Source organism: Cheilinus undulatus, linkage group 10 (assembly GCF_018320785.1).
Source record: "Cheilinus undulatus linkage group 10, ASM1832078v1, whole genome shotgun sequence".
NCBI classification, from domain to species: Eukaryota; Metazoa; Chordata; class Actinopteri; order Labriformes; family Labridae; genus Cheilinus; species Cheilinus undulatus.
In genome coordinates this window covers 29888629-29911930 of record NC_054874.1, presented here as the reverse complement: position 1 = coordinate 29911930, position 23302 = coordinate 29888629, and the positions used below count along the sequence as shown (strand labels likewise).

At 40.0% G+C, this 23302-nt stretch overlaps 3 protein-coding genes across 5 annotated transcripts; 2 read left to right on the top strand and 1 right to left on the bottom strand.

The window, feature by feature from the left end:
- The first annotated feature begins 2731 nt into the window (after positions 1 to 2731).
- On the top strand, positions 2732 to 12521 carry LOC121516049. Of its 3 annotated transcripts, none has more exons than XM_041797102.1 (7): positions 2732 to 2900; positions 6644 to 6760; positions 6954 to 8062; positions 8768 to 9619; positions 9781 to 9888; positions 11237 to 11312; positions 11595 to 12521. In XM_041797102.1, exons 2-7 carry the CDS (start codon positions 6658 to 6660, stop codon positions 11825 to 11827), a joined length of 2481 nt encoding a protein of 826 aa, XP_041653036.1. In that variant the 5' UTR covers positions 2732 to 2900; positions 6644 to 6657; the 3' UTR covers positions 11828 to 12521. The 3 variants fall into 3 exon arrangements, with proteins under 3 accessions (XP_041653036.1, XP_041653035.1, XP_041653034.1); XM_041797101.1 differs by having other exon boundaries at positions 11592 to 12521; XM_041797100.1 differs by having other exon boundaries at positions 11237 to 12521.
- Positions 12522 to 17791: 5270 nt separating this feature from the next.
- Positions 17792 to 19135, bottom strand: cryba1l1 (crystallin, beta A1, like 1). Its single transcript, XM_041798109.1, has 5 exons — positions 19061 to 19135; positions 18838 to 18956; positions 18553 to 18694; positions 18321 to 18463; positions 17792 to 18061 (listed from the first exon to the last, which is right to left on the bottom strand). Exons 1-5 carry the CDS (start codon positions 19133 to 19135, stop codon positions 17914 to 17916), a joined length of 627 nt encoding a protein of 208 aa, XP_041654043.1. The 3' UTR covers positions 17792 to 17913.
- Positions 18867 to 22600, top strand: crybb1l1 (crystallin, beta B1, like 1). The gene is made up of 7 exons (XM_041798108.1): positions 18867 to 18998; positions 20493 to 20613; positions 20812 to 20909; positions 21023 to 21141; positions 21233 to 21365; positions 21454 to 21596; positions 21682 to 22600. The coding sequence occupies exons 3-7, from the start codon at positions 20817 to 20819 to the stop codon at positions 21851 to 21853; spliced, it is 660 nt and encodes a 219-aa protein (XP_041654042.1). The 5' UTR covers positions 18867 to 18998; positions 20493 to 20613; positions 20812 to 20816; the 3' UTR covers positions 21854 to 22600.
- Positions 22601 to 23302: the final 702 nt, after the last annotated feature.

Genomic DNA, 23302 nt, shown 5'->3' with positions numbered 1-23302 from the left:
GAGATGACCGAGCGCCTCAGATTCTCCCTCCCCATGTACCGTCATTTGGTATCATATCTATTTAGAGCTCCCCGTCTGTTCATTTCCTCTCAAACACACTCAAGCTCAAAGACGAGCAGCAACATTTACTCCAGCACGAGGACAACTACCATAAGGATAAAGCTGAGGGAATATAGCACATTCGTACAGAGGAGAATGTCTGCTGAACGTAGATAAGAGAGGACAAATCCCATTAAATCTACATTAGGGACTTCAGTAAGGATAAGATAGGGGACAACACCGCAGGGAGATAACGTGCGGCCTTGCTTTTCCTTCCGTATGATTCCCTGGAGCTGGTATCAGGAAGGAAGTAAAAGAGTTCTGTTTCAGAGCAACAAAGCTGCTCATTTTGGGGTCTAACTCATGGGTGTCTCTAGCCCTTCCTCTTCAAACTCTGATGATGAGTCTCCCGGTCATACTCCAGCCCCGGACTCCTTTCGACACACATCCCACACCAGGAAGCAGAGTGGACTTGGAGGCCTGGGTTATGGACTGGGGGTGGCTTGGCACCACCTGAGGCCCTTTGTGCCCTTCTTCCTCATCAGCTTCATGGTTGTGGCCCTTGTCTATCTAATGCAGGCCATCATCTATGGGGGGCCTTTCAAGGACCCGCTCTTCTTTGTCAAGTTCAATGAGCGTTGGCCCCGGCCTGCTTCCATCCAACAGGACTCTCCGGCACCCAGCAACGGTCTCAGTCCGGTCCCTTCCTCATCTCTTGAGCAAGTCCTCTTTGGACTCCACACAGATAATGAAACTATGTTAAGTATTTGATTAAGACTGAAGACTTCTTTTATGGATATGAGAAAAAGAGACTTTACATGGAGTACATCAGGTGTCAGTGCTTCAACTGGGGCTTGGAGTTACTATAAGGCTAATTTGTGACTAATTCAATTTGGGTTGTGCTGTTGGACAGGTTTCTTGTTTGTCCTTTTTACTAAAGCTTATGACTATAATGACTAAATTAGGTGAGTGTTTTGTGCACTAGTTTTTAAAGAAGCTGACTTAGTTGCTTCTTATTTCAAGGCCAAAACTTTTAATGAATCCATGTGCTTCAGTCTGTCATGCTTGTGTGAAACATGAGACTGGGCCACCACATTTCTTACAAACTATTCAACCTTTTTAAAATCAACATTGCTCTTACATTTGCATTTTTGTAGTACAACTCTTTTGACAGGGATTTTGTAAATACTTTATATAAAAGGCACTTGAACTTGAATTTCTAACAAGTCAAATAAATTGAAACTAGTTTTATGAATGTTTTATATACAGTGTTGTTGCCTTAAAATGTTAAGAACCAGAGTTATCATGCAGTTTGTTTGTCCTGTGTGTTAAAAAAAAAAACGCTGAAGTTAACGCTTGAGTCAAAGCTAAATGGAAATTACAACAGTCTAAGTATTGTTCTAAGCATAAATCTTCCAAAGAGAAAACACTATTGTTTTGAATTTGCACTTTGTATTAATGTCTCTTCAGGGGAGCTCTTTTTAAAAATCAGTTTTTTGAAGAAAAATGACAAATTTAAAAAGCACAACATACAATTTCGATATGCTTCATCTTCACTGTATTTACTGTTAAATTTCATCATCTGCAATTCCACTGCAACCCTGAATTATAAAAGCAACCAACAAATAACCTTTCAAATAATAAACATAACCAAATAATACCTGGATTTTGTACATTATTTTTGGCTACACAGCCAGAAATGTGTTGATATACCCTGATTATAGTGGATTAGAGTGTCTTACTGTGACATTTTATACCTATTTAAAAACATGAGCAAGAAGGCAGAGTTGACAGGCAGACACGTAGCTATTTTGATATTGTATAGAGGAGGCCTAGATAAAATATAATTTGTTTTTTCACACTACTTGGGAAAAGTATCCAAGGTTTTTCATTGAAATAATTTACCCGATACAAGATCTTACTGTGGCTGTAGCAGATTTGGGTGGTGATAATAAACACGGTGTTGTGTTTTATTGGATCTTAGCACTAAGTGTCTTCAGCTGCAGTTATGTACCATTTTAAGATTTTTATTACCAGCACCACAGATGCCAACAGATATTACTATGGGGAAAACAGGTTTGCCTACATTTCATGAAATGATTTTTTTCTACTGTGGTAAACAGTATCTGTGCAACTAAACTGCCTCCTTATTACAGGCAAAATGATACAGTAATAATGTACATGATAATTAAAGATAACTGATAAACTGAAATTAAAAATACTAGTGAGAACATTATTTTTAAATATCTGTTTTTCACAAAGAAAGAAGTCAGCTAAAGTTAGTGGTACCAGTTAAATACACAACCTGCACTAATATTAGCTTACATCTGATATCACAGGGATAATTATACCAGACCAGTGATGCTATCCATGTATCTCCATACTTGGTTATTTAACATTTTTATTCAACCCAATTAACTGCAGGATAAAGTCATCTCCTGTGTATTCAGAAAACTTTCTTTCAGATAAGCTTTGTATCTCTATCCTCGAGCTTTTTATTAAACACAAATATAAACTGTTGTAACAAGTCACATCTTGAAGCTATGATCTTTATAAAGCGAAAAAGGAAGTACGTAAAGTGAGTTATCTCGTCGTTGGCGTTCTTTTCTTTGATTGACTTGCCATGGTCTCTGCTCTGTTCTGCCCCCTGGTGGCGGAGAGGCAAACAGTGTAATTACCCCTCCTGCTCATGACTACGCTGACCCGAGAATAACCCTCAAAAAACGTCCTGTAAAAACTGAAAAGAAAACAACCTCATATTAACATAATTTCGAAGCATCTGCATTTTTTTTTAGATATATTTTTTTTCTGTTTGGCTGACGTTGTGACGGATTTATGGACGGTTTTGAGACTTGAAACCGGTGAGTGAACCTGGTTGTCACCTGCCCGCGTTTGTTTTTAATGCACACTTCCGCGGTGGAAATTAGCTCATATTGGGCAAATTTTAAAGACAATAAATTAACGTTAATGACATTATAACCAACAGATGGTCTGCTATGACAAGTCTACACCTCAGCCCTCTGGGTGACCTGGGCTTGTTTATTCTCTTGTTAGCTATGTGCTAGCTGTCAGCAAGGATGCTAACCTGCAGGTGTGCTTTGTATCTTTGCTTTTACGGCAGCTGACCTACTTCACTTTTCTACTTCTACTTTACTAACTTAATTAACTTAAGTCCTGTATGTATTTTCATGTACAATATACATGCCAGTTAAAATTATAAATTCAAGAAATGTTGAACAGACCGATAAACGTGGACATGTAGGCACTGTTGCGGAACAGACACATCATTCAGTACAAATCTGACAGCAGGCCAATGGGTTTTAATACAAATAAATCAACTGGATTTACATGGACTGGCTGAATGAATTAAAAGGATTTCTCCGAAAATAAGAACACAAACATTAAAACCATGAGTTTTAATTAAAGCTGTTAATGGCTGTTAGAGTTATCCAGTTGCAAGGGTTCAATATTTAGCATAGTTTAAAATAAAATAAGAGACTGCATAAAGAAATGAATTTGTAGATTATCGATTATTACACGCAGAAAACGTCATATTTATAGAATTTAAAATACATTGAATCCAACACAAAGTCGATCAAAATATTATAACATTTTGGTAAAATTATATTTATAAGGAAAATTTTATTATATCTACAAGGAACATGAATATGTACAAAAGCAGACATGCATGAACACTATCTCATCTTTGGTTCATTTTACTATACCAGCTATTGATGTGCTGCTGTTACAAGATTACATTTTCTCTTAAAATTCATTTTAATAGAAAGAAAATCACAAAAAAGAGACTGATGTTGCTCATAGAAGTTTGGACTTGTGCACAGATTTGCTGGGCCAGAGCTTAATGGGAACCCATGGTTATAATGGTTACCTAAAACTAACAAAATGACTAAAACAGATGTTAAAAGAATTTAAGTTAACTGAAACTAAATAAAAAACTAAGCTTTTTAATAAAAATAATAATATAACAAAAACTTAATTTTGTGTTTATTAAACTGGCTGAAATAAAATAAAGGACAAAATCTACCTAGTTTTAGTCTCTAACAGCAGCAGATTGACACAAACACCCAGGCTTGGGGAGGACAAAATGGCCTGATTTTATTAAAGAAGACTTTACTTTTAGTGGTTACTTTTTCAAAGACTGTAATCGGGGCTGAGCAATTAATTGCAAATTAGATTAAATTGCAATATTGCCTGCTGCAATTTTCAAATCACAGATGAAATATTTCTTTAACCTGAAATCTGTGACAAAATACCAGTTTAAAAGTTTTTGCAGCAGAGACATTATGCATAACATATGCAATCATTTTAGTGGCATATTTTTAGAATAGTGTCCAAAAAAAATCATATTTACTTCAATTTTGTATATTTTTCTAGTTGATTATTAGAATTATATTAAAATTATCACGTCCTTTAATACAACTGTTCATATCTAACTTGCAAAATGAGTCAAAATCACCAAAATTAAAATTATTTTCAAAATGATCCTGCCCTAGTTTAATCTAATATTGTGTTGGTTGTAGTTTAGAATGAATTATTGCTTGTTTTTGTTGGAAAATACATGAGATGAGGAACTTAAGAAATAATCGCATGTTAAATTGCACTCACGATATTAGGTAAAAAGAAATAGCAATTAGATTGTTTTCCCAAATCGTTCAGCCCTAGTTGTAATCAGATATCAAATTTGAATAAATAAAGGGTGTCCACAGGGGCTTAATGATGATTAAAAGTTGATTCATCCAGAAAAGTTGTAGTCTAGTTTTCTGCTTTTGTTTTTTATATAAAGATTTACATGAGACTTTTTTGGAGCTAAATTATCAAAATGAATTCAGTTCAGTTATTGTGAGCCATGGCTAATCAGCTGCAACAGTAACGTGATCATTGGCACATCAATGCTTTAAAATCAATTAATGATTATACATATTCTGGCAACTATACCTTCCTTTTTTCTTAATATCTAATTGTAGATTTTTTTAGTTTTAAAGGCAGTGCTTGTATAAAGATACTTTCAGATTTTAGGATAGCTACTTTTAGTCTTCTTAATAAAAATATAAGACTGTTCATTCAGCTGCCTTATGGTGTCAGGATCTTTTTGTTCTCATAATGTAATCTTAAAATGCTCAAGGAAAGCTTATTTACATAGTTAAACAAAAATACTACTGGAATTTTCTTTTATTTTGTCATATTTTTGTCTCCCTATCACCACACAACATAACTGTAACTGTGTCGTTAATGTAACTGGTTAGAAATTAAAGATCCAATAAGTCTTAAAATGCATGAAGGTGGTATTAAAAAGGTCTTAAATATTATTATGTCTAATGTCAGATTTTATATGTACACCTTGAAAGAAATCAAAAATTTAAGAGTAGCTTGGTTGAATGTGTATTTAAGATTTGTAAGATGTTAAATTTTTCTTTTTTTTTAGGGTCTTGCCCTAAACTAATACAAACCAAACTAAAACAAAGCATTTTTGCAAATAAAAACTAAACTAAAAAAGCAGCAGTAAAAACTAATGAAAACTAAGCTGAATTTTAAAACAATTAGTAAAAAAAAAACTAATGAAAAATCCAAAACTATTCTGACCTTGATGCAGACAGTGCCATGTGTGTTTTTCATATTTAGTAAGAATTTTTAAACTGTGAATTTTTAAAAAATTTTAATTTAAGATGCACCGATGCGTCGGTTTAACATCAGTATCAGCCAACCTGTTGACAAACATTGGCCTTCTGCAAATGATGTGGCATGTCAGTAGTCAGTCTCAATATGTTGTGTCCAATAAGGTTAGGCTATGAATGGAAATTTAGATTAAATGGCTAATTGCTATTTTAAAATTCCAGAATCAATCAATCTTTATTTGTATAGCACTTTTCAAACAAAACAATGTAGCACAAAGTGCTTTACACACAAACAGAATAAGAAAGAAAGAATACATGACTCTACCCAACCCCATCCCTTTCCCCTCATCCCCACCTCATAATCCAAACACAATATTTGCAAGTATATCATAAAACGCATTGAGTAGTCATATGACTAGAAAAGAGCTATTCAAGCTCAAATCCATTTACCAAGTCCATTTTAAAAAGGTGCAATATTTCTTTCCATCTAATATTATGTAAGTTATAATTCTGAATGATTTATTAGCTGTGATTGTTGAAAAATGCACAAGAAGAGGATCCAAAAGATAATTGGATATTAAATCACAATTGCAATATTGGGGGGGGTTCAAAGAAGAGATTTCTTTCAGAAGAATTCACATGTTTTTCAAATCTCTGATCTGTTTTCATGGTAAAACACAAGAGAAAATGCTGGCACAGTAGAAGTCTAAAACCAGAAGAAGTAATAAAGAAAACATTGGTGCTGTCACTGGCTAAATTATTTTTTAATAACGTCACTTTCAGTCTCAGTATTTATTCTCTTTGGTAATGCTCATGTGGCCTTTTTAACGGTCATGGTACCTTCAAACCTTCATGAGATAATGAAGCACCTAGAAAAATGTATTGCTCCTGTGTGGAAACAGCTGCAAATCTTGTTCTCGGGTTTCTGGATACTTCACCTTCCTTCTTTCCTCCTCCCTGGTCCTTCTCAGATGTGTATGGAGAAATGTGGTGCTACCAAAAGCCGGGCTTTGAAGCCCTTCTTCTTGCTGAGCTGCAGAGGCAACAGCAGTGCAACCAGTTCTGTGACACTCTGCTTAAAACAGAAGGTATGAATACTCTAACAAAAACACTAAGTCGCATAGAGTGATTGTGCATCCCTGTCTTCAGAGTTTGTCAGTTATGTTTTGTGCCATGTAAACATAAACTGTGTGAAAATTCTTCACAGTTTAAGATCCAAACATGTCATTTTATAGTTAAATGTAGCTGTGGATGCCATTATTATTTTCCCTTTTCCTTCAGGTGTTTCTGTGCCAGCACACAGTTGTATTCTCTCAGCCATCAGTCCCCAGATCTCCTCCTCCCTGTCCGCCATGCCCATGCCTCCTACAGGACAGAGCCGTCTACTTGAGTTTCACACTCTTGGCACCTGCACCTTACTCCACCTGGTTAGACTGCTGTACTCGGGACAGATGGCTGGGGAAGGGGAGGAGGAGAGACAGGAAGCTGTTTCTGCTGCAGCCAGGTTGGGCATTCATGGGCTGGTGGAGGTCACAAGAGGAAGAAATGAGGAGGAAGAAGAAGGGCAGCACCGGGAGGTCGGAGTTCAGACAGAGCCACTGACTAATGAGGAAAATGAGGAGGGAAGGGGCTGGTGGAGGAGAGAGGAGAGGGATGGAGATACCTTTCTGTGCCAAGAGAGAGTGTCAGGTAGTGTAAAAGCCACATGGACTCTGACAGAGAAGCTGCAGGTAGACACAGCTCCCCTCTCTCAACCAGCAGCCTGCTTTGAGACTATTGATATGGGTGCTCTCCAAATGTTAGAGCAGACAAACCCCCATCTTGTTTCTTCTCAAATTCCCTACATCCCAGTTTCGCTTGTCTATCAACAAGATGAAAACCAAAGCCAAGTGACCCCATCTGCTGGCCACTGTTGGCCCGGAGCTACAGCTGAAGATCTAGACGACAGGCAGTTAGAGCAGTTTCAGGGTAACGTCTCTGGATACATCAACTACTTCTTGAACCCTGATAAGGAGGGAGGCTCCAGGAGGGGGCAACCACGGGGGAGGCCACGGGGGGGGCGAGCAGCAGGAACAAGAGCTGGGACGAGTGAGAGAGGCACAAGGAGACCGAGAGCAAGAACAGTAGGGAAGAGGGCAGGTAGGGGAGCTTTAATGCAGACAGTGGACGTGCAGAGTGTTGGTGTGGGCAAGATTCAGAAGATGTTCCTGCAGAGGTGGAGGTTTAGGACACCCAGGTCAGGGCAGGGCGGAGGAGCCATTGGTAGGAGGTTGTGTGTGAAGACCAGAGAGCTTCTACAGCCGACCAAGAGCTACCAGAGGAGGAGGAGATGCGGCAAAGAGTGGGAGAAAAACCAGGTGGGAGAAGGTAGCATGCAGCAGTCAAACCAGGTGAGTGTGATGACGTGTGTTTGTCTTTTTATGAAATTATAGAAACATGACTGGGAGACAGGATGGTATTGTTGTTTCTCAAATAACAGAAATGATAGGTATGTTGACTAGGGATGCACAATATAGGATTTTTGCTGATATTTCCAAACTTATATTAGCCAGTACAGATACTAATCGCAATATATGCACATCTTTTTAATTGTAAAAAACACTACGTGTCTCCTGTGCAAAGAGAGGCTAAGTCAAGTGGAGCTGAGAGAGGAGCGAGGAAGCAGCCTTTCCCTTCCTGTGACGCTATAATCACATCATTCTGTGACCATGCTCAGCCATTTCTTTTGAATTTCTTTTGAAGACAGGTCGGTTACGGTGCGACCCCTCAAGTTTTGCTTTTATAAAAGTGTCACCCCAAATACTTGTGAGGTCTAAAAACTTCACTGTCCCTCTACTGAATGCCTCAATCACTGCTGTCTTCCAGTTTTGTTTTCACTGAGTCTTCCACTTCTACAGATTCTTGGGCCTGCAAGGCAGAATTGTGATTTGTGAAGCTGCGCAGTGATGCCAGTCACATTTACTTAGCCTGTTCAGACTGCAGTGATCTGACTTGTATCTGATTTAGATGAAGTAGTTTCATTAGTGGTGATTTTTATTCCTCCGGCAATTGAACTTAATGTCATGTAATCATGACACGTTTTCTTCTGGTTACAGGACAGTCTTCCTGTCAGACCAGTTCAGAGGGCAAAACAAACAACACCAGCCTCATTTTCTTCCCCTCCGGTGAGCTTCTACGATGCTCATCATGCATTATCCACCCCCCTCCATCCATCTCCATCACCTGGCCTAACATCACCTCCAGCTTCCTACATCTCTGCAGCACCTTCTCTCCTCCACACCACTTGCCTACCTCCTCCTGCTCCTGCACCCAACGAGCCTGAACATATTGATCATCTCTTGGAGGAAGTAATGATGGGCCTTGATATTTTACCAAACGACAATGGTGACAATTCTTCCTCCCAAAACAGAGGCAGTACCAATGTGCCTCTGGTTGCAGGATCCACACAGGTTGTTGGTAAAGGTGGAGGTGTGTCCAGCTCTTCGGAGCCAGTTCTGCAGCAGCAGGGAGAGGGGGAGATAAATGATATGCTTGAGAACTTCCTGCAGTCCTTTGAGCAGCATGTTGACAGCTGCTCCACCATGGAGGACGTGGAGCGGAGGAGTCAGAGCAGCACAAAGGCCATCCTGAGCAAATACAGAAAATCCCAGAGTGATGAAGCTGGGATTAGGCAGAGTTGTTCACAGCTTCATAAGTCTCCTTCCATTCCTCAGAAACAGGCTGAGGAAATAGCAAAACCAGTCAGAAAAAGACCAAAGAAATGGGGAAAAAATCAGTATCAGTTCTCACTGGAGAAAAAACGAGTGAAGGTGAGGAAGACTGCATCATCAAATGAAGAAAGAGACAAGCAGCTACAGCAGATACCAGTGGTGAAACTGGAGAGGAGTGGCAAACTGCCAGTCAGAGTTTCCTTGCAGAGACGTGGCAGTCATAGTCCAGGAGCTGAGGTGACTCATTTTTTAAACAAGTCTGCTCTAATTCCTCTGATAAAACCTGCTGTCACTATCAGACGTTTGCTGCAGTCAGTATGACAGTGAAAAGTGACTCTGATGGACAAGGAATCTGTAAGAAATAAAAACAAAATGTGTTTGTATCTTGCATCTTACAGAGTCCCTCACAAACAAAGAGCACTTCATCATCATTGAAATACCCACTTGGCAGCTGGAGCACAAAGGTGTACCCAATCAGAAGCCGGTTGAGGGAGGCACGAATCATGGTAAGGACCAATTTGTTTACACAAATTTTTTGTACTGGGATCAATAATCGTATGATTATAAATCCTACAGGCTTTGTTTATCTCTAGGGTCTGGCTATTCAAATGGTTTTATCAAGATAGAAGTAATCCAGAATGCGTAATCCACTTAATTTCTACCAATAATTAACTAATCCAGCTCCCTTTTAACCTGGTTGTTCAAAGAAAAAGTGGATAGGATCACCCTAATCCAAGTATAGATATTTAAGGATTACCTGTCCTTTTTCAGGTCTTTTTGGGGCTTTTGTATACCTTTATTGAAAGAGGAGGACAGTGGATAGTCAGAAACTGGGATGAATGAGAGGGGAAAGAGCAGCAGGAAAATAACCACAGCCCAGACTTGAACCTGGGCCATGTACATGGGGCAGAAACCAACTGGCCAACTGCCTCTAATTACCAGTCATTTAAAGGTACAGTGTGTAATATTTGGCCTAGTAGCATTCAGCAGACTAAATGGGCTTAAAAACATACGTTATTCTATCTGTTCTAATGTGTTATCACCTAAATATATAAATAGTTTATTTTTTGTTGACTTAGAATAAACCTTTAATTCATACATAAGGAGGGTCCGGTTTACAGATTCCATAAAAGAAAGTAAAGAGAGACCCTCACAGCTGCTGTAAATGAAATACTAAATGTTTAATATAAAGGATTTTGGGGGTAAACTACAAGGGCAAATTTTATTTCATCTGCTTTGTCACTTAAGCCAATTATTTCAGTGAAAAATATTCTTTGAAAACATCTTGAATAACCTACATACTGCCTTTTAAAATATGGATTTTAAAGCAATTTATTATCATTTTTTTGTTTCACATGTAATCCAGTGGTGGTGGATCTCACAGAGTCAGTTTGCATTGTGACTCTGGTATGCACACCTAATACAGGACCAAAAATACTAACACAGAGTGGGGGATCAATTCTGCATGAACTAAATTTCACTTACAGGAAGAATTTATATTGATATGCCCACTGACAGGAAAAATTACTTAATGCACCAATACCAGAGTTTATCATAGGCTACTGCCACTATACACTTTTATGATGCATCAATAATAACAGATAGATGAATTTCAGAAAACACATTTTTCATTTATGTCAACAGGAGGAAACACAGATTTGACTTGTGGGACAGAAGAAGAGCTAGCCACATGTTTAATCTACCTATCAGCTCTCTCTGTCACGCTGCTTCACACACCCAGGCAAACCGCCCCTCCCGCTCTCTCTCCTCTGGTTGTTTTGACAGACAGCTTTCTATCATGGCTCTATATTCTTACGTTATCCCTACAGTCTAACGGGTTGATATGTTTTGCAGGACAGTTTGCCCTTCCTTTATGAGCCACTCACGGACCAACAGCCACCATCAGCTGACCAGCCAGCTACCAGAGAAGGTAGGCCCAAGATAAACAGAAAACTTTGCACTTCATCTAATGGTGAGAGTTCAGTGTCATTGGCTCAGCAGCAATCAGAGAATGGAGAACTAGAGGAAAAGGATGAGAGGCAGGCAGACGAGGAAGAGGGATTAAGAAAGATGGGAAAGAAGAGGAGAGCAGAGTCATCAGTAGACACTGGTGACTTTGCTCCTGTTGCTAAAAAAAATTGTTTTGACGATGAAGAGAATGGCCACAAGGGAAGAGGAGGTTCTGCTTCTCACATGTCTGCATATTCAGCAGAAGAGGTCCATCTGGGATCAGCAGGAAGCAGTGAAGAGGACAAAGATGAAGACATTGATGTGATTGGAGGCTCCAGTCCGGTCCCTGCTCCCATCATCATCAGCTGGTCAGGAGGCGAGGAAGAGGAGGCAGATGAGGATGTGGATGTTGTTGGAGAAAAGATGGACTACGCTCCATCGAAACTCTTCACTTCTCTGAAAAACGGTGAGCTTGAAAATGTAGGACTGAGATAAAACATTTTATTTACCACTTGTCTTAAAGTTAAGCAGTTTGTTTTAAGGTCATTTGTTTTATTTAGCTTAAAGTCGACATATGTAGCTTCAATAAATGTTTTTATTGCAATCACCTCTATGACGGCCATCCCTGTCATTGAAAATAAGAGCTGTGAGCGACACGTTGTTTTGGACTGAAGAAAACAACTTGCAGAAGTGACAGTGGAAAAAAATCAGAGACTAAATTAAACAGCTCTGTGCAGCTCTGCACAGCTATTTGGTTTTAGCTCAAGTTTACTTTTAACCATTTTCAAACTGCTGGAAGTTGACTGGCATTGTTCATTTTTGTACTTTTAGATGTTTGAATTTTACGTAAAGACCACAGAAGTTGATCCAGTAAAAGTTCAGTACACTGTGGTTATTACTTTGATATTTTCAGAAAAGATTGTATAAAATGTGAAAGCTTGAAGACAACACATAACTGAACAGTTGAGAAAGAAGCTCTTTGCAGAAAACAATCAGGTTTATGTGCCGTGATGGGAATCAGGAGTGTTTAGTTGGAATATGACTATGACTGTATTAGTTGTAAGTATGAGACATAATGTCAGCCTACGTTCTGCCGAAGTTGATCAGTGTTCCAGGAAACTTGTCTTCCGTGTTTCAAGTTTGTGTTCAGTAATGTTCTTGTGGCACTTTCGAGACTAAGTTCTGAAGTAAAGCAATCCTCTTATCTTCTGGTGTTGCAGCAGCTTTATTCTGTGGCCTCCAATTGGATGTCACTAATAATTCAAGGGATGCACAACATTGGATTTTTGTTGATTTGCCGATAAATCCAAATTTCTGATATAGATACTGTGTATACATAGTTCTGCCTGAAATTCCACATAGGTAGGGCTGTTCTAACCTCCATTGAATAACACAAGAGGAACCCAATAATGTCCAGAGACACAACTGAGGAATTAAAAACTAACTTTGCAATTAAACTATCTATTTAACTTGAGCTTGCCTCAAGTTAAATTCAGCACCAAGGGAAGGGGGTTTGGGGTTTTGTGGGGGGGCTCGTCCCATTAAAATGATTTAAAAAATAAGCATTTCTGTGGTTTTGAAAACTGTTGGAAATATTTGAGGTAATGTAAGAACTCAACCAAAATGTATAAAGCATAGGGGCAGTCAATTTTTCATTAAAGATACAGTGTTTGGGGGCGCTATGGAGCCACGAATCAGCACGTCAGCTTGAAGTGGAGGCTCCGTACAAACTTGCACAAAACGCCAGAAATCCCGAACTAAAAACGCCAACTGAACTAACATCATGTCTACAACATCTTCAGTCAAAAACTGTGACATTTTCACCCAAAGACACTCAAAAACTGCAAATCCAAACTTCACCGATCAAACAAAGCTACGGAGTAAAAAGCAGCGTGGCGTACCGAGCAACGGTGCTAGCTGAATTAAATTCGCTCCACTCGGAGTTAGGCGGATTCGGATCCAAACTTGACAGAACTGAAAAACGCCATGAAACTAATCGCCTACTTGGAGACAAAAGCTGAAGATCTGGAGAATCGCAGTGGCTGGAAAAACTTAAGGCTGTTTGGTCTCCGCGAGGGCGCTGAAGGGAATCAGCCGCTAATGGAGTTCATTCAGAGTATGCTACCGTGCTGGCTGGAGCTGGACAACGGAGGACCCTTCACTTTAGAGAGGGTGCACCGGACCTTAGCACCGGCGAGACCAGGCCAGAACAGAGTGGTGCTTATTTGGTTCCTAAAGTTTTAAGTTTGATGCCATAAGACAACGAAGTGAGCTCAACTCGATCAGAAAGGTGCTCGTCGAGAAGGGAATCTTCCGCGGAATTCAACACAACCCATGCAGTAGGATACTGGTCCTGCACGGTGGAAAAATTCATCTGTTTTCTACCCAAAAAGAAGCGGAGGATTTTCACCGAGGTCATCCCTGAGAGGTCGGACCACGACAACGGTGAAGGATCTGTTTTTCTGCATACCCACTGAAGTAAAGGTACACAGACTGCCTGACAGGTACTGATTAAAACGTCCAGAGAGACTCTTTCTGTTTCATTTTTATTAGAAATAAATAAGTTGCTATCTCGGCCTTTTGTTGCTAATGTTTTTAGAAACAGTTCTTGCCGCTGAATTTATAATGATTATTATTGTAATATTTTCATTTTTAAGCCATTTTTATCGTTGAAGATACCTCTTTTGTAACTATAACCTTTAATCCCAGTTCTACCTGATATCAGGCAAACCTGAATTATTGTTTATTCATTAACACGATTATATTTTTACATTATGGGTTCAACATGTATATTCTAAAAATTCTGAGGTGCCTGTTTGACGGACACGGGCGGTCTTTGGTGCAGAGGTAAAGTAGTTCAGCTACTCCTCCGCTGAGTGGACCAGCACAGGCCCCTTTTTTTTCTGTTTGAATAAGGGAAGGGCAGGTTCAAGAGCGTTGATGTGTATGTTGTCTGTTTTTTTTATTTTTCTTTGTGTATGTTACACACTCGACATGGCATTAGTAAGCGAACTTTCTTCTTATTACACCCCTGTGACTAAGATGTACTTTATATGGTACAACAAAAAAAAAAAATCACAGTTGACATTACAATGATGAGCTGGAATGTCAGGGGACTAAAGAAATTGACAAAATTGAAACAGGTTATGAACCATATTAAGCATCCTAAATCAAAGATATTTTTTCTTCAAGAAACCCATCTTACAACTTCAGATCAATAAGAAATAGATGGCCTGGTCAGGAAATATATGCAACATTTAATAACTGTAGAGGTGTACTTCTACTTATTCACAAAACTATACCATTTCAGACTATAAGAATAATCCAAGATCCAGCTGGTAGATACACTATATTGCCAAAAGTCTTTGCTCACCTGCCTTGACTCGTATATGAACTTAAGTGACATCGCATTCTTAATCCATAGGGTTTAATATGACGTCGGTCCACCCTTTGCAGCTATAACAGCTTCAACTCTTCTGGGAAGGCTTTCCACAAGGTTTAGGAGTGTGTTTGTGGGAATTTTTGACCATTCTTCCAGAAGCGCATTTGTGAGGTCATACACTGATGTTGGACAAGAAGGCCTGGCTCTCAGTCTCTGCTCTAATTCATCCCAAAGGTGTTCTGTCGGGTTGAGGTCAGGACTCTGTGCAGGCCAGTCAAGTTCATCCACACCAAACTCTCTCATCTATGTCTTCATGGACCTTGCTTTGTGCACTGGTTCACAGTCATGTTGGAACAGGAAGGGGCCATCCTCAAACTGTTCCCACAAAGTTGGGAGCATGGAATTTTCCAAAATCTCTTGGTATGCTGAAGCATTCAGAGTTCCTTTGACTGGAACTAAGGGGCCAAGCCCAGCTCCTGAAAAACAACCCCACACCATAATCCCCCCTCCACCAAACTTTACACTTGGCACAATGCAGTCAGACAAGTACCGTTCTCCTGGCAACCACCAAACCCAGACTCATCCATCAGATTGCCAGATGGAGCAGCGCGATTCGTCACTCCAGAGAATGCATCTCCACTGCTCTAGAGTCTAGTGGCAATGTGTTTTACACCATCCGATGCTTTGCATTGCACTTGGTGATGTATGGCTTGGATGCAGCTGCTCAGCCATAGAAACCCATTCCATGAAGCTCTCTACACACTGTTCTTGAGCTAATCTGAAGGCCACATGAAGTTTGGAGGTCTGTAGCGATTGACTCTGCAGAAAGTTGGCGACCTGCGCAGTATGTGCCTAAGCATCCGCTGACCCTGCTCCGGCCTACCACTTTGTGTCTTAGTTGCTGTCATTCCCAATCACTTCCACTTTGTTATAATACCGCCGACAGTTGACTGTGGAATATTTAAGAGTGAGGAAATTTCATGACTGGACTTGTTGCACAGGTGGCATCCTATGACAGTACCATGCTGAAATTCACTGAGCTCCTGAGAGTGACCCATTCTTTCACAAATGTTTGTAGAAACAGTCTGCATGCCTAGGTGCTTGATTTTATATACCTGTGGCCATGGAAGTGATTTGAACACCTGATTTCAATGACTTGGATGGGTGAGTGAATACTTTTAGCTATATAGTGTATGTTATTGCTTATGGTAAAATCCTTTGTCACACATTAACTCTTGTCAGTGTATATGGTTGAAATGAGGACAATCCAAAGTGTTTTGAAGACCTATTTCTTGCTTAAGTTACATTACAAGGATTGTTTATTATTGGAAGAGACTTCAATTGCACTTTAAATCCTGTTTTAGACCGATCTACAGGTTGTGATACCTATAAAGCACAAACAATAAAAATATTTTAAAAATATGTAGAGATATTAATTTGGTCAATATCTGGAGAACAAAATCCCAGCAAAATAGAATACTCTTGCCAATCATGTACAGGTACATCACAAAAAATAAGAATATCATGGAAAAAAGTTACATTTTTTTTGTCACTCATTTCAGAAAGCGAAACCCGTATATTATATAGACTCATTACACATAGAATGAAATATTTCAATAGTATTGAAAATATTGAACTTCTTCGTGATATTCTAATTTTTTGAGATGCACCTGTATATCAATCAGATTTAAGATTGCTGTGATCATGTCTAGAAAAAAGGAAAAAAGCATTGATGTTTATTAGCCCCTTTTTTTGGTAAAGTAGAAACATGCAAGATGCAAAAATCCGAGGTGGTGGAATAAAAAAGATTTTAATAAAAGGCTTATTTTATGTTCATAAAAATAAATCAATTTTATATAACTATGTGATTGAACACTAATTTAGATAGGCCTACTAAAAAATATTATGTTTAATTTTCGCCAGGTTTGTTCTGTTAAATGCTACCAGACAAAATATCACAAACTATTGTAGCTTTTATATCAACATTTCAATACAAGAATTCTGCAGATTGTAACTTTAATTGAATACACTAACTCTCCTTATTGTGGTAATTAGAACTTAATTTATATGTGCAGTCAGATATTGTAGGTTCAACTTCAGGGTTTTCCTTTTGGCAGTGCAATTAAAAAAATATAAAACTAAAAAAATGTGCACCCAAAAATATAAGATAAGTATTTGTTTCATTTAGGATTAGATGTGAAAATGTGGATTTAGTTGAACAAACAAACACTGGATTACATCTGGTTACAAATAAAAAGCTTTAGGACATTATTTTATGTTTTCAGATAAATTCTCTGGATCTTTATTATGCTTCATATAAAGTAAATTTAAAACCATAATTATCATTTCATCAGACATACACACAATGTTTTTTGTGGAGATCTGATACAGTTGAAAAATGACTTAATCCAAGTGATTGATATTACTGATCACTTAAAGAATATTTAAATTTATCACAACATGAATACTAAAAACAGTTTAATGTTACTATGTTGTTGTGTTCTATCTTCACAGTTATTTCATTTATTCAGAATAGCAAATGTTCAAAGAATTTGTGGCAATGTGCAGCGTTTTCAGAGTATACTGCAGTCTGTAAATTGTTTGGTTTTTAAATCAAGTGATGCTTTTTACTTCTTCCTTCTGAGAAGTCCACACAATAACACACTGATCTGTAAGGAAAGAAGAACACATGAATTGAAAATGAGTTTATTAGATATCAACCTGTGGATCAACCTCCTACACACAACAACAAACACATCTGAGCTGCACTGCAGTGCAGTCCACGGCACTGATGAGAGAAGGCAACTGATAGGAGGGGGATCCTGGTCACAGTGCCATGTTAGAGCTTCACCTCTGCTTGAAGAACTTTTCCACTCATCATTGCCCAGCTCAGGTGAGAGTACAGCGCAGGTGTGTGTGGGTGTGTAGGGACTTTTAAACCAAATAAAAAGACACTGTGTGAGTGTCATCTAAGTCAGCATGTGCGTGTATGTGGAGTGTTTGATTTCCTGTGCTTTAACGGTGCGATATTGTCTCTTATCACACTCCAGCAACGGCTGTGTATCAGTGGTGGCGATGAGTTGGTCGGGGGCGGTTCAAGTCAAAAGAGAGGAAAAGATTGAAAAGAAAGAAAGACGGAAAGAAGAGCAGGTGATGGGAAAAGGAATGAGTAATGCCTCAGTCTTAGCCTGTCCTCCCCTCAGTGCTGGATGCGTCTGATGGACTGGATCTGGGGGGTCTGACAGTGGGAGCCCAAGCTCTTCCAGTGCTGGTAATCTCCGCTGTGTTTCTCGCATTCCATGATGTATTGCTGACCCCTGTATCCAGGGAACTGGTAGCACACAAAGCTGCAGAGAGGGCAGCAAGGGTTAGTTTGACAGTGTGGAGATATAGTGTTTAGCAAGTATGTCTGTTACAAATAACATGTTAATGAGAGCTTGGAATGAAAAAAAAAGAGACTGCACCAGAATAACGTTCCTCATACACAGCTGTTTGTTAAAGCTTCTAAAACAGATGGTTAAAAATGATGTAAACTTGTTGTAGAGAGAGGAGGCTTTATAAAGAGGTGTAAAAACTGTCTTTTTCCACACTTTTAAAGGTACTTACGCGCCACACTGCACGTGCATGGAGCCGACCTCTGGCAGTGTCCAGCCCATGGCCTGTAGAGAGGGGTAATCATCGCTGATCTCCACACTTCGACCCAGGAAGTTCTCCTTCTCAAAGATAATCATGCGGCTGCTCTGGTGAGACTGCGGGGGCCATGAACATAGGAAGGTTGGGTCTTTGTTGCTCAATTGTTTTGTTTGTTGTCGTCACTAACAGGCAGGATGTTACTCACAGCGCAGTAGATGGGGCGGAGAGACATGAGGCGCTCCACATGATAGGAGAGGGATCCGCTGTAAGCGTCCCAGTGGGGGTACTCTCCTCTCTCCAGGATGAACTGCTGGCCCTGGAAGTCATGGTGCTCAAAACCCACCCAACTGTTCACAGAGGAGAGAGAGTAAACTGTTAACATCCTCTTCGTCTCCCCTGGATGTCTGGAATGAGTGGATTTCTTAACATTTTGTAAACAAAGCCTTTTAATTGTCTTTTTGTCCCCAGAGGAGGAATTAGTGAGACTTACGCTCCACTCTCCACCCTGATGGAGCGGATGTTGTCTAGTCCACAGTCCTGAATGTTGCTGCACTCAGAGGTGAACTCCAGACTCTTACCCTGGAAATGCTCCTGCTCAAACACAGTAACCTGAGCAGGATTGACAAACAGAGGCACCAAGGAGGAAAGAGAGTAAGATGACAGTAACAATGCATATCAAAGCACATCATTCGTATCACAAAATGTATGTTAACCTTGAAGAAAGGAGCCATGCCCAGTCCTGAGTTAGCTAGCGGCTGCATCATGGGGGACCTTGTAGTTCTAAACATTTTTACTCCTGAGGTGTAAAACAAAGAGACAGAGGTAAAGTAAAGGGAATAAGGTTTGGTTAAAACAGGTTGAGAACAAAATAAGTAAAAAGTATCAAAATTAAGATTGTTTTTATATTTTTAATGGTTTAATATGATGGCCCTCATTTTACACGCATATTTAAATCAGAGAAATCTAACAAAAACTGAAGGTTTGGCAAAACGGTGGTTAATTATATAAATCAAAACATCTCGTTTAAGAATTAATGGGTTATCAGGTGTTTCGGAGAGTGCTTTTGGTTTCCACCTGCCTATCTGGCTGTGTGCAGTGATAAAAGCAGAGATGTAGCCTTACCTAGTTCTGCACTTTAATGGAAGAGCTTTGGAGTAACGCGCCTACCGCCTGCCTCGCGTAGAACTTTGAGAAGACCTGGCGCTTCAGTTTTATATGGGCTGTTAGCGAGCGCGCCTGCATCTGCGCGTGCACGACTCCTGATTGGACCATGCACTCCATCTGTGCGGTGCAGCGTTTGCAAAGCGCACTCCCGGCAGCACTCTGCAGCCGCTAGATGCTGTTGTCCTGCTGTAGAGGCAAGCTCAGCAGATCCCATAGAGATGCTGTTGCTCTGAAACAAAAGGCGCTCCGGTATGTTCGCACCCCGGTCAGCAGTCCAGCGCGTGCCCCTGCACAAAGGGCCCGGATCGTGTGATGAATGTGGGGATTAAGAGTGGAGCAGGGAGGCCCCAATGAGGTACATGGAGGAGATAACTGGATGGGTCTGTAAACCAGCGTCTGAAAATATAAGTTAAAATTCAGTCTTCTCATTCCCGCATGCCCACCGCAGAGCGTGCAGGTAGTAGGGTTTGGCAAAGGTGGAGTCCTGGGACCTGGAAAGAACAGTATAAGAAAGACAAAAAATCCTGTGCTAGCAAGTAGCTGTCAGTGGCTCATGCTTTCTAAGGGAAAAGAAGTTAGGCTATAGTAGAGAAAGTTTCATTCAGATTAATACATCATACTGACATTACCAGGACACATGGTCCAAAATGTTAAGTATAGCCACCTTTCTAGAAGCTGGCAATATTAAGCCAAAAAATCCCACTACAGCTATCGAAAGGGCAGTCTAACCTGTCTGCCTACGGGTGTACATGGAGTTACATTTTGGATAATGTGGCAGGGATACGGGAAAAAAATCAGCTAAATATAACAACTATATATCAGGTTTATATCTAAAATGTGATGTCAAGCTCTTTATCTCTCAGTAATTTGAATTATTTCTGTCCCCAAGCTTCTGTCAATCCTGCTCTGTCTCCGCCCATCGCCTCTGTTCTTCCTCTGTGATGATGAGGGGCTTCTTTTGTCTTTTGTCTCTGACCTCAGCAGGTTTGTTTCTCTCCCAGTAATCCCTCTCCTTTGGGCGCCAGGGTATAAAAGGAAGAGGCGTACTCGAGCCGCACACACTCTGAGTGAGGCTCGACGCAGGCATCGCACACACAGACAGGTAAGTTACACACAGACGCAAACACGTGCTAAAATCTGTAGAGGAAGAAGCATGGTTTTCACCAAAATATCCATATTATTCTACATTACTTGCTCAAAGTATGAAGAGTAGTTTTTCTTTCTTCTGTTCATCCAAAAGAAGTCCCATTTGTTGCATGAGCAGCCCCCTCTCAGTGCTTTTTTTCCCTCTTTCACACAGTAATCATGTCCAGTGGAGATAAGTCAAAGAGTTCTTCCCAGACTGATGGGAAGGCCACTCAAGGCAAGAAATCAGATATAGGAACGATTTCCTATAAGGTGGGCAGCTTTCACACGGACTCAGTCTAAGCTACACTCAGATCTAACGTTTCATCGTGTCGGGATGTGTTTATCATATCAAAGACCTTATCCGTGAGCCTCTGTGCCTCCAGATGTTGGTGTTCGACCAGGAGAACTTCCAGGGCCGCATGATCGAGATCAGCAACGAGTGCATGAATGTGTGTGAGCTTGGCATGGACCGTGTGCGCTCACTGAAAGTTGAAAGTGGACCGTAAGTTTTAAAAGATGGCTTATCTCTGTTTTCACACTTGAAATTTCTAATTTATCTTTGCACAGTTTTTATGGCATTGTCTCCTCTGCAGCTTTGTGGGTTTTGAGCAGATGAACCTCTGTGGAGAAATGTACATCCTGGAAAAGGGAGAGTATCCTCGCTGGGATTCCTGGAGCAACTCCCAGAAGAACGACTACCTGCTGTCCTTCAGGCCCGTCAGAATGGTATAAAAGAACAAGTTTTTGATTTTATATGCTCAGATGCCCCCTGTGGTTAAGGGTCCTCCCTAAAATATATTTTTTTCTCTCCTAGGACCCCGAGAAGCACAAGATCTGTCTGTACGAGGTTGGTGAGTTTAAGGGTCGCAAAATGGAGATCATGGATGATGATGTTCCCAGCCTGTTCTCCTACGGCTTCACTGACAGAGTGGGCAGCATCATCGTCAGCTGTGGAACGTGAGTGTCTGTTTCAGCTCAGACGTCCCGCTAAGTGTCACTGATGTGGACAGAGAAGAGTTAATGTTTTCTCTTCTGTCTCCAGCTTTGTGGGATACCAGTTCCCTGGTTACCGTGGCAGCCAGTACCTTTTGGAAAAGGGCGACTTCAGGCACTTCAATGAGTTCGGCGCCCGCAGTCCTCAGTTGCAGTCCGTGAGGCGTATCCGTGACATGCAGTGGCACCAACAGGGTTGCTACACCTTGGCTAGCAAGTGAGGCTCAGGGAAGGAGAGAAAGAGAAAGAGCGGAAGTGAGGGAGAGGGGCGGAGGAAGAGGGAAAGGGGAAGAGATGTCTGAGGTTTTACCTCAGTACTTTTAATGCTCTGTGATCTAAGGCAGTGAAGGGAAGGGTGAGGATCTAGATCTGCCCCTGATTAGAGACAACACCTCACTGGAAGGACCACCCGGACCAACCTCCATTCCTCTCTGTCTCTATTTTTCTCTTTCTCCCCTATGGGCTGAGTTTTACTTTCCTCCCTTTACTCCTTTTTTTAAAGTCCCTCACATCATTCCCCTCACAGTCCTCTGAACCCCAGAGAGGGATCACAACCCCTCTGGTTGTTTTACATACTCGATTCTCGGCTCAGGGTTTGATGCATCATGGGAAACTGATTCCCTAGAGCTCCCTGCCCCCTGACTTCTAGCCCCTGTGCTTTGCACATCCTCTGCTGTACAGAATCCTGGCCAAGTTTTCAATAAAAAGGAAAATCTTGATTTCAAATATGTTTTTGTTTTTATTACGAGCAGCACAGACAGATGAAATAATACATCTGTGAGATTGATCCGTTTTTATTGATTGGATGGATTGGCACCGAATAGAGTTTCATGTTTAACCTGAAAAGTTTTGAGAAAATTTTGTGGGCAGGAATTTTTATTGTGTGAAACCTATATTTGTAGTTTTTCTATGTGAATGTATGAAAATACTTTAACCAACATCAGACATGATTGCATTGTTTTTAGATCAGTATCCTGATATCACTGTGTGAGAGATAATGCTTATTTCTGCTTGATAACAAGTCAATGAATCTTTTTATCTTCAGAAAATTAAAGGCAAATAGATCAAAATCATGAGAAAAAGGCTTGTTTGTTTTTTGCCCTCCTTATCAGAAAGAGAAATGTTACTTCTGCTATTGCAATCTTAATGGAAGTACAATAATCTGTCATACTTTGCATTACCAGTTTAAATCAGTTCCTGTTGTTGTCAAACCATCTCTGCAATCTTGCTTGGCACTTGTAGTCATTAATTAACAAAAGTATCAAGAGACATTTATCCAGACAATATGTTGTCTGTTTTCACTGACATTTTCCTACTTATTTGAAACAAGAACATTCATATTTACTGTCTTTATTTTTACATTACTGACATTTTCTCTTTTGAAACATAAGAAGTTCAGAACCTGTTTTCTCAAGGTGGTTGCATGCTGATGCATATTCCCTACATTATTAAGGACACTAAGATACTCAATTATAGGGCTGTTAAAATATTTATTAAGGTCTTGATACTGCCAGAAAACTTGCTCCATTTCAGCAAAGACCTTTTGATGTCTATGTTTACAAGAGTATTCTCATTTTTATGGATAACTTTTAAACCATGTGACCATGTGTACAATTCTTCACAAGATTTTCAGAGTAAAAAAAAGTTTGTCCACACATCCAACTTTTCTT

Coding starts and splice junctions, on each gene's coding strand:
- LOC121516049 (XM_041797100.1), top strand. CDS start 6,658: ATGTGGTGCTACCAAAAGCCGGGCTTTGAAGCCCTTCTTCTTGCTGAG. Junction 9,620..9,780: donor GTCATAGTCCAGGAGCTGAG/GTGACTCATTTT, acceptor TGCATCTTACAG/AGTCCCTCACAAACAAAGAG. Junction 9,889..11,236: donor TGAGGGAGGCACGAATCATG/GTAAGGACCAAT, acceptor TATGTTTTGCAG/GACAGTTTGCCCTTCCTTTA.
- cryba1l1 (XM_041798109.1), bottom strand. CDS start 19,135: ATGTTTAGAACTACAAGGTCCCCCATGATGCAGCCGCTAGCTAACTCA. Junction 18,695..18,837: donor ATCAGGGTGGAGAGTGGAGC/GTAAGTCTCACT, acceptor CTCTGTGAACAG/TTGGGTGGGTTTTGAGCACC. Junction 18,062..18,320: donor ATGCACGTGCAGTGTGGCGC/GTAAGTACCTTT, acceptor CCCTCTCTGCAG/CTTTGTGTGCTACCAGTTCC.
- crybb1l1 (XM_041798108.1), top strand. CDS start 20,817: ATGTCCAGTGGAGATAAGTCAAAGAGTTCTTCCCAGACTGATGGGAAG. Junction 21,366..21,453: donor CCTTCAGGCCCGTCAGAATG/GTATAAAAGAAC, acceptor TTTCTCTCCTAG/GACCCCGAGAAGCACAAGAT. Junction 21,597..21,681: donor ATCATCGTCAGCTGTGGAAC/GTGAGTGTCTGT, acceptor TTCTGTCTCCAG/CTTTGTGGGATACCAGTTCC.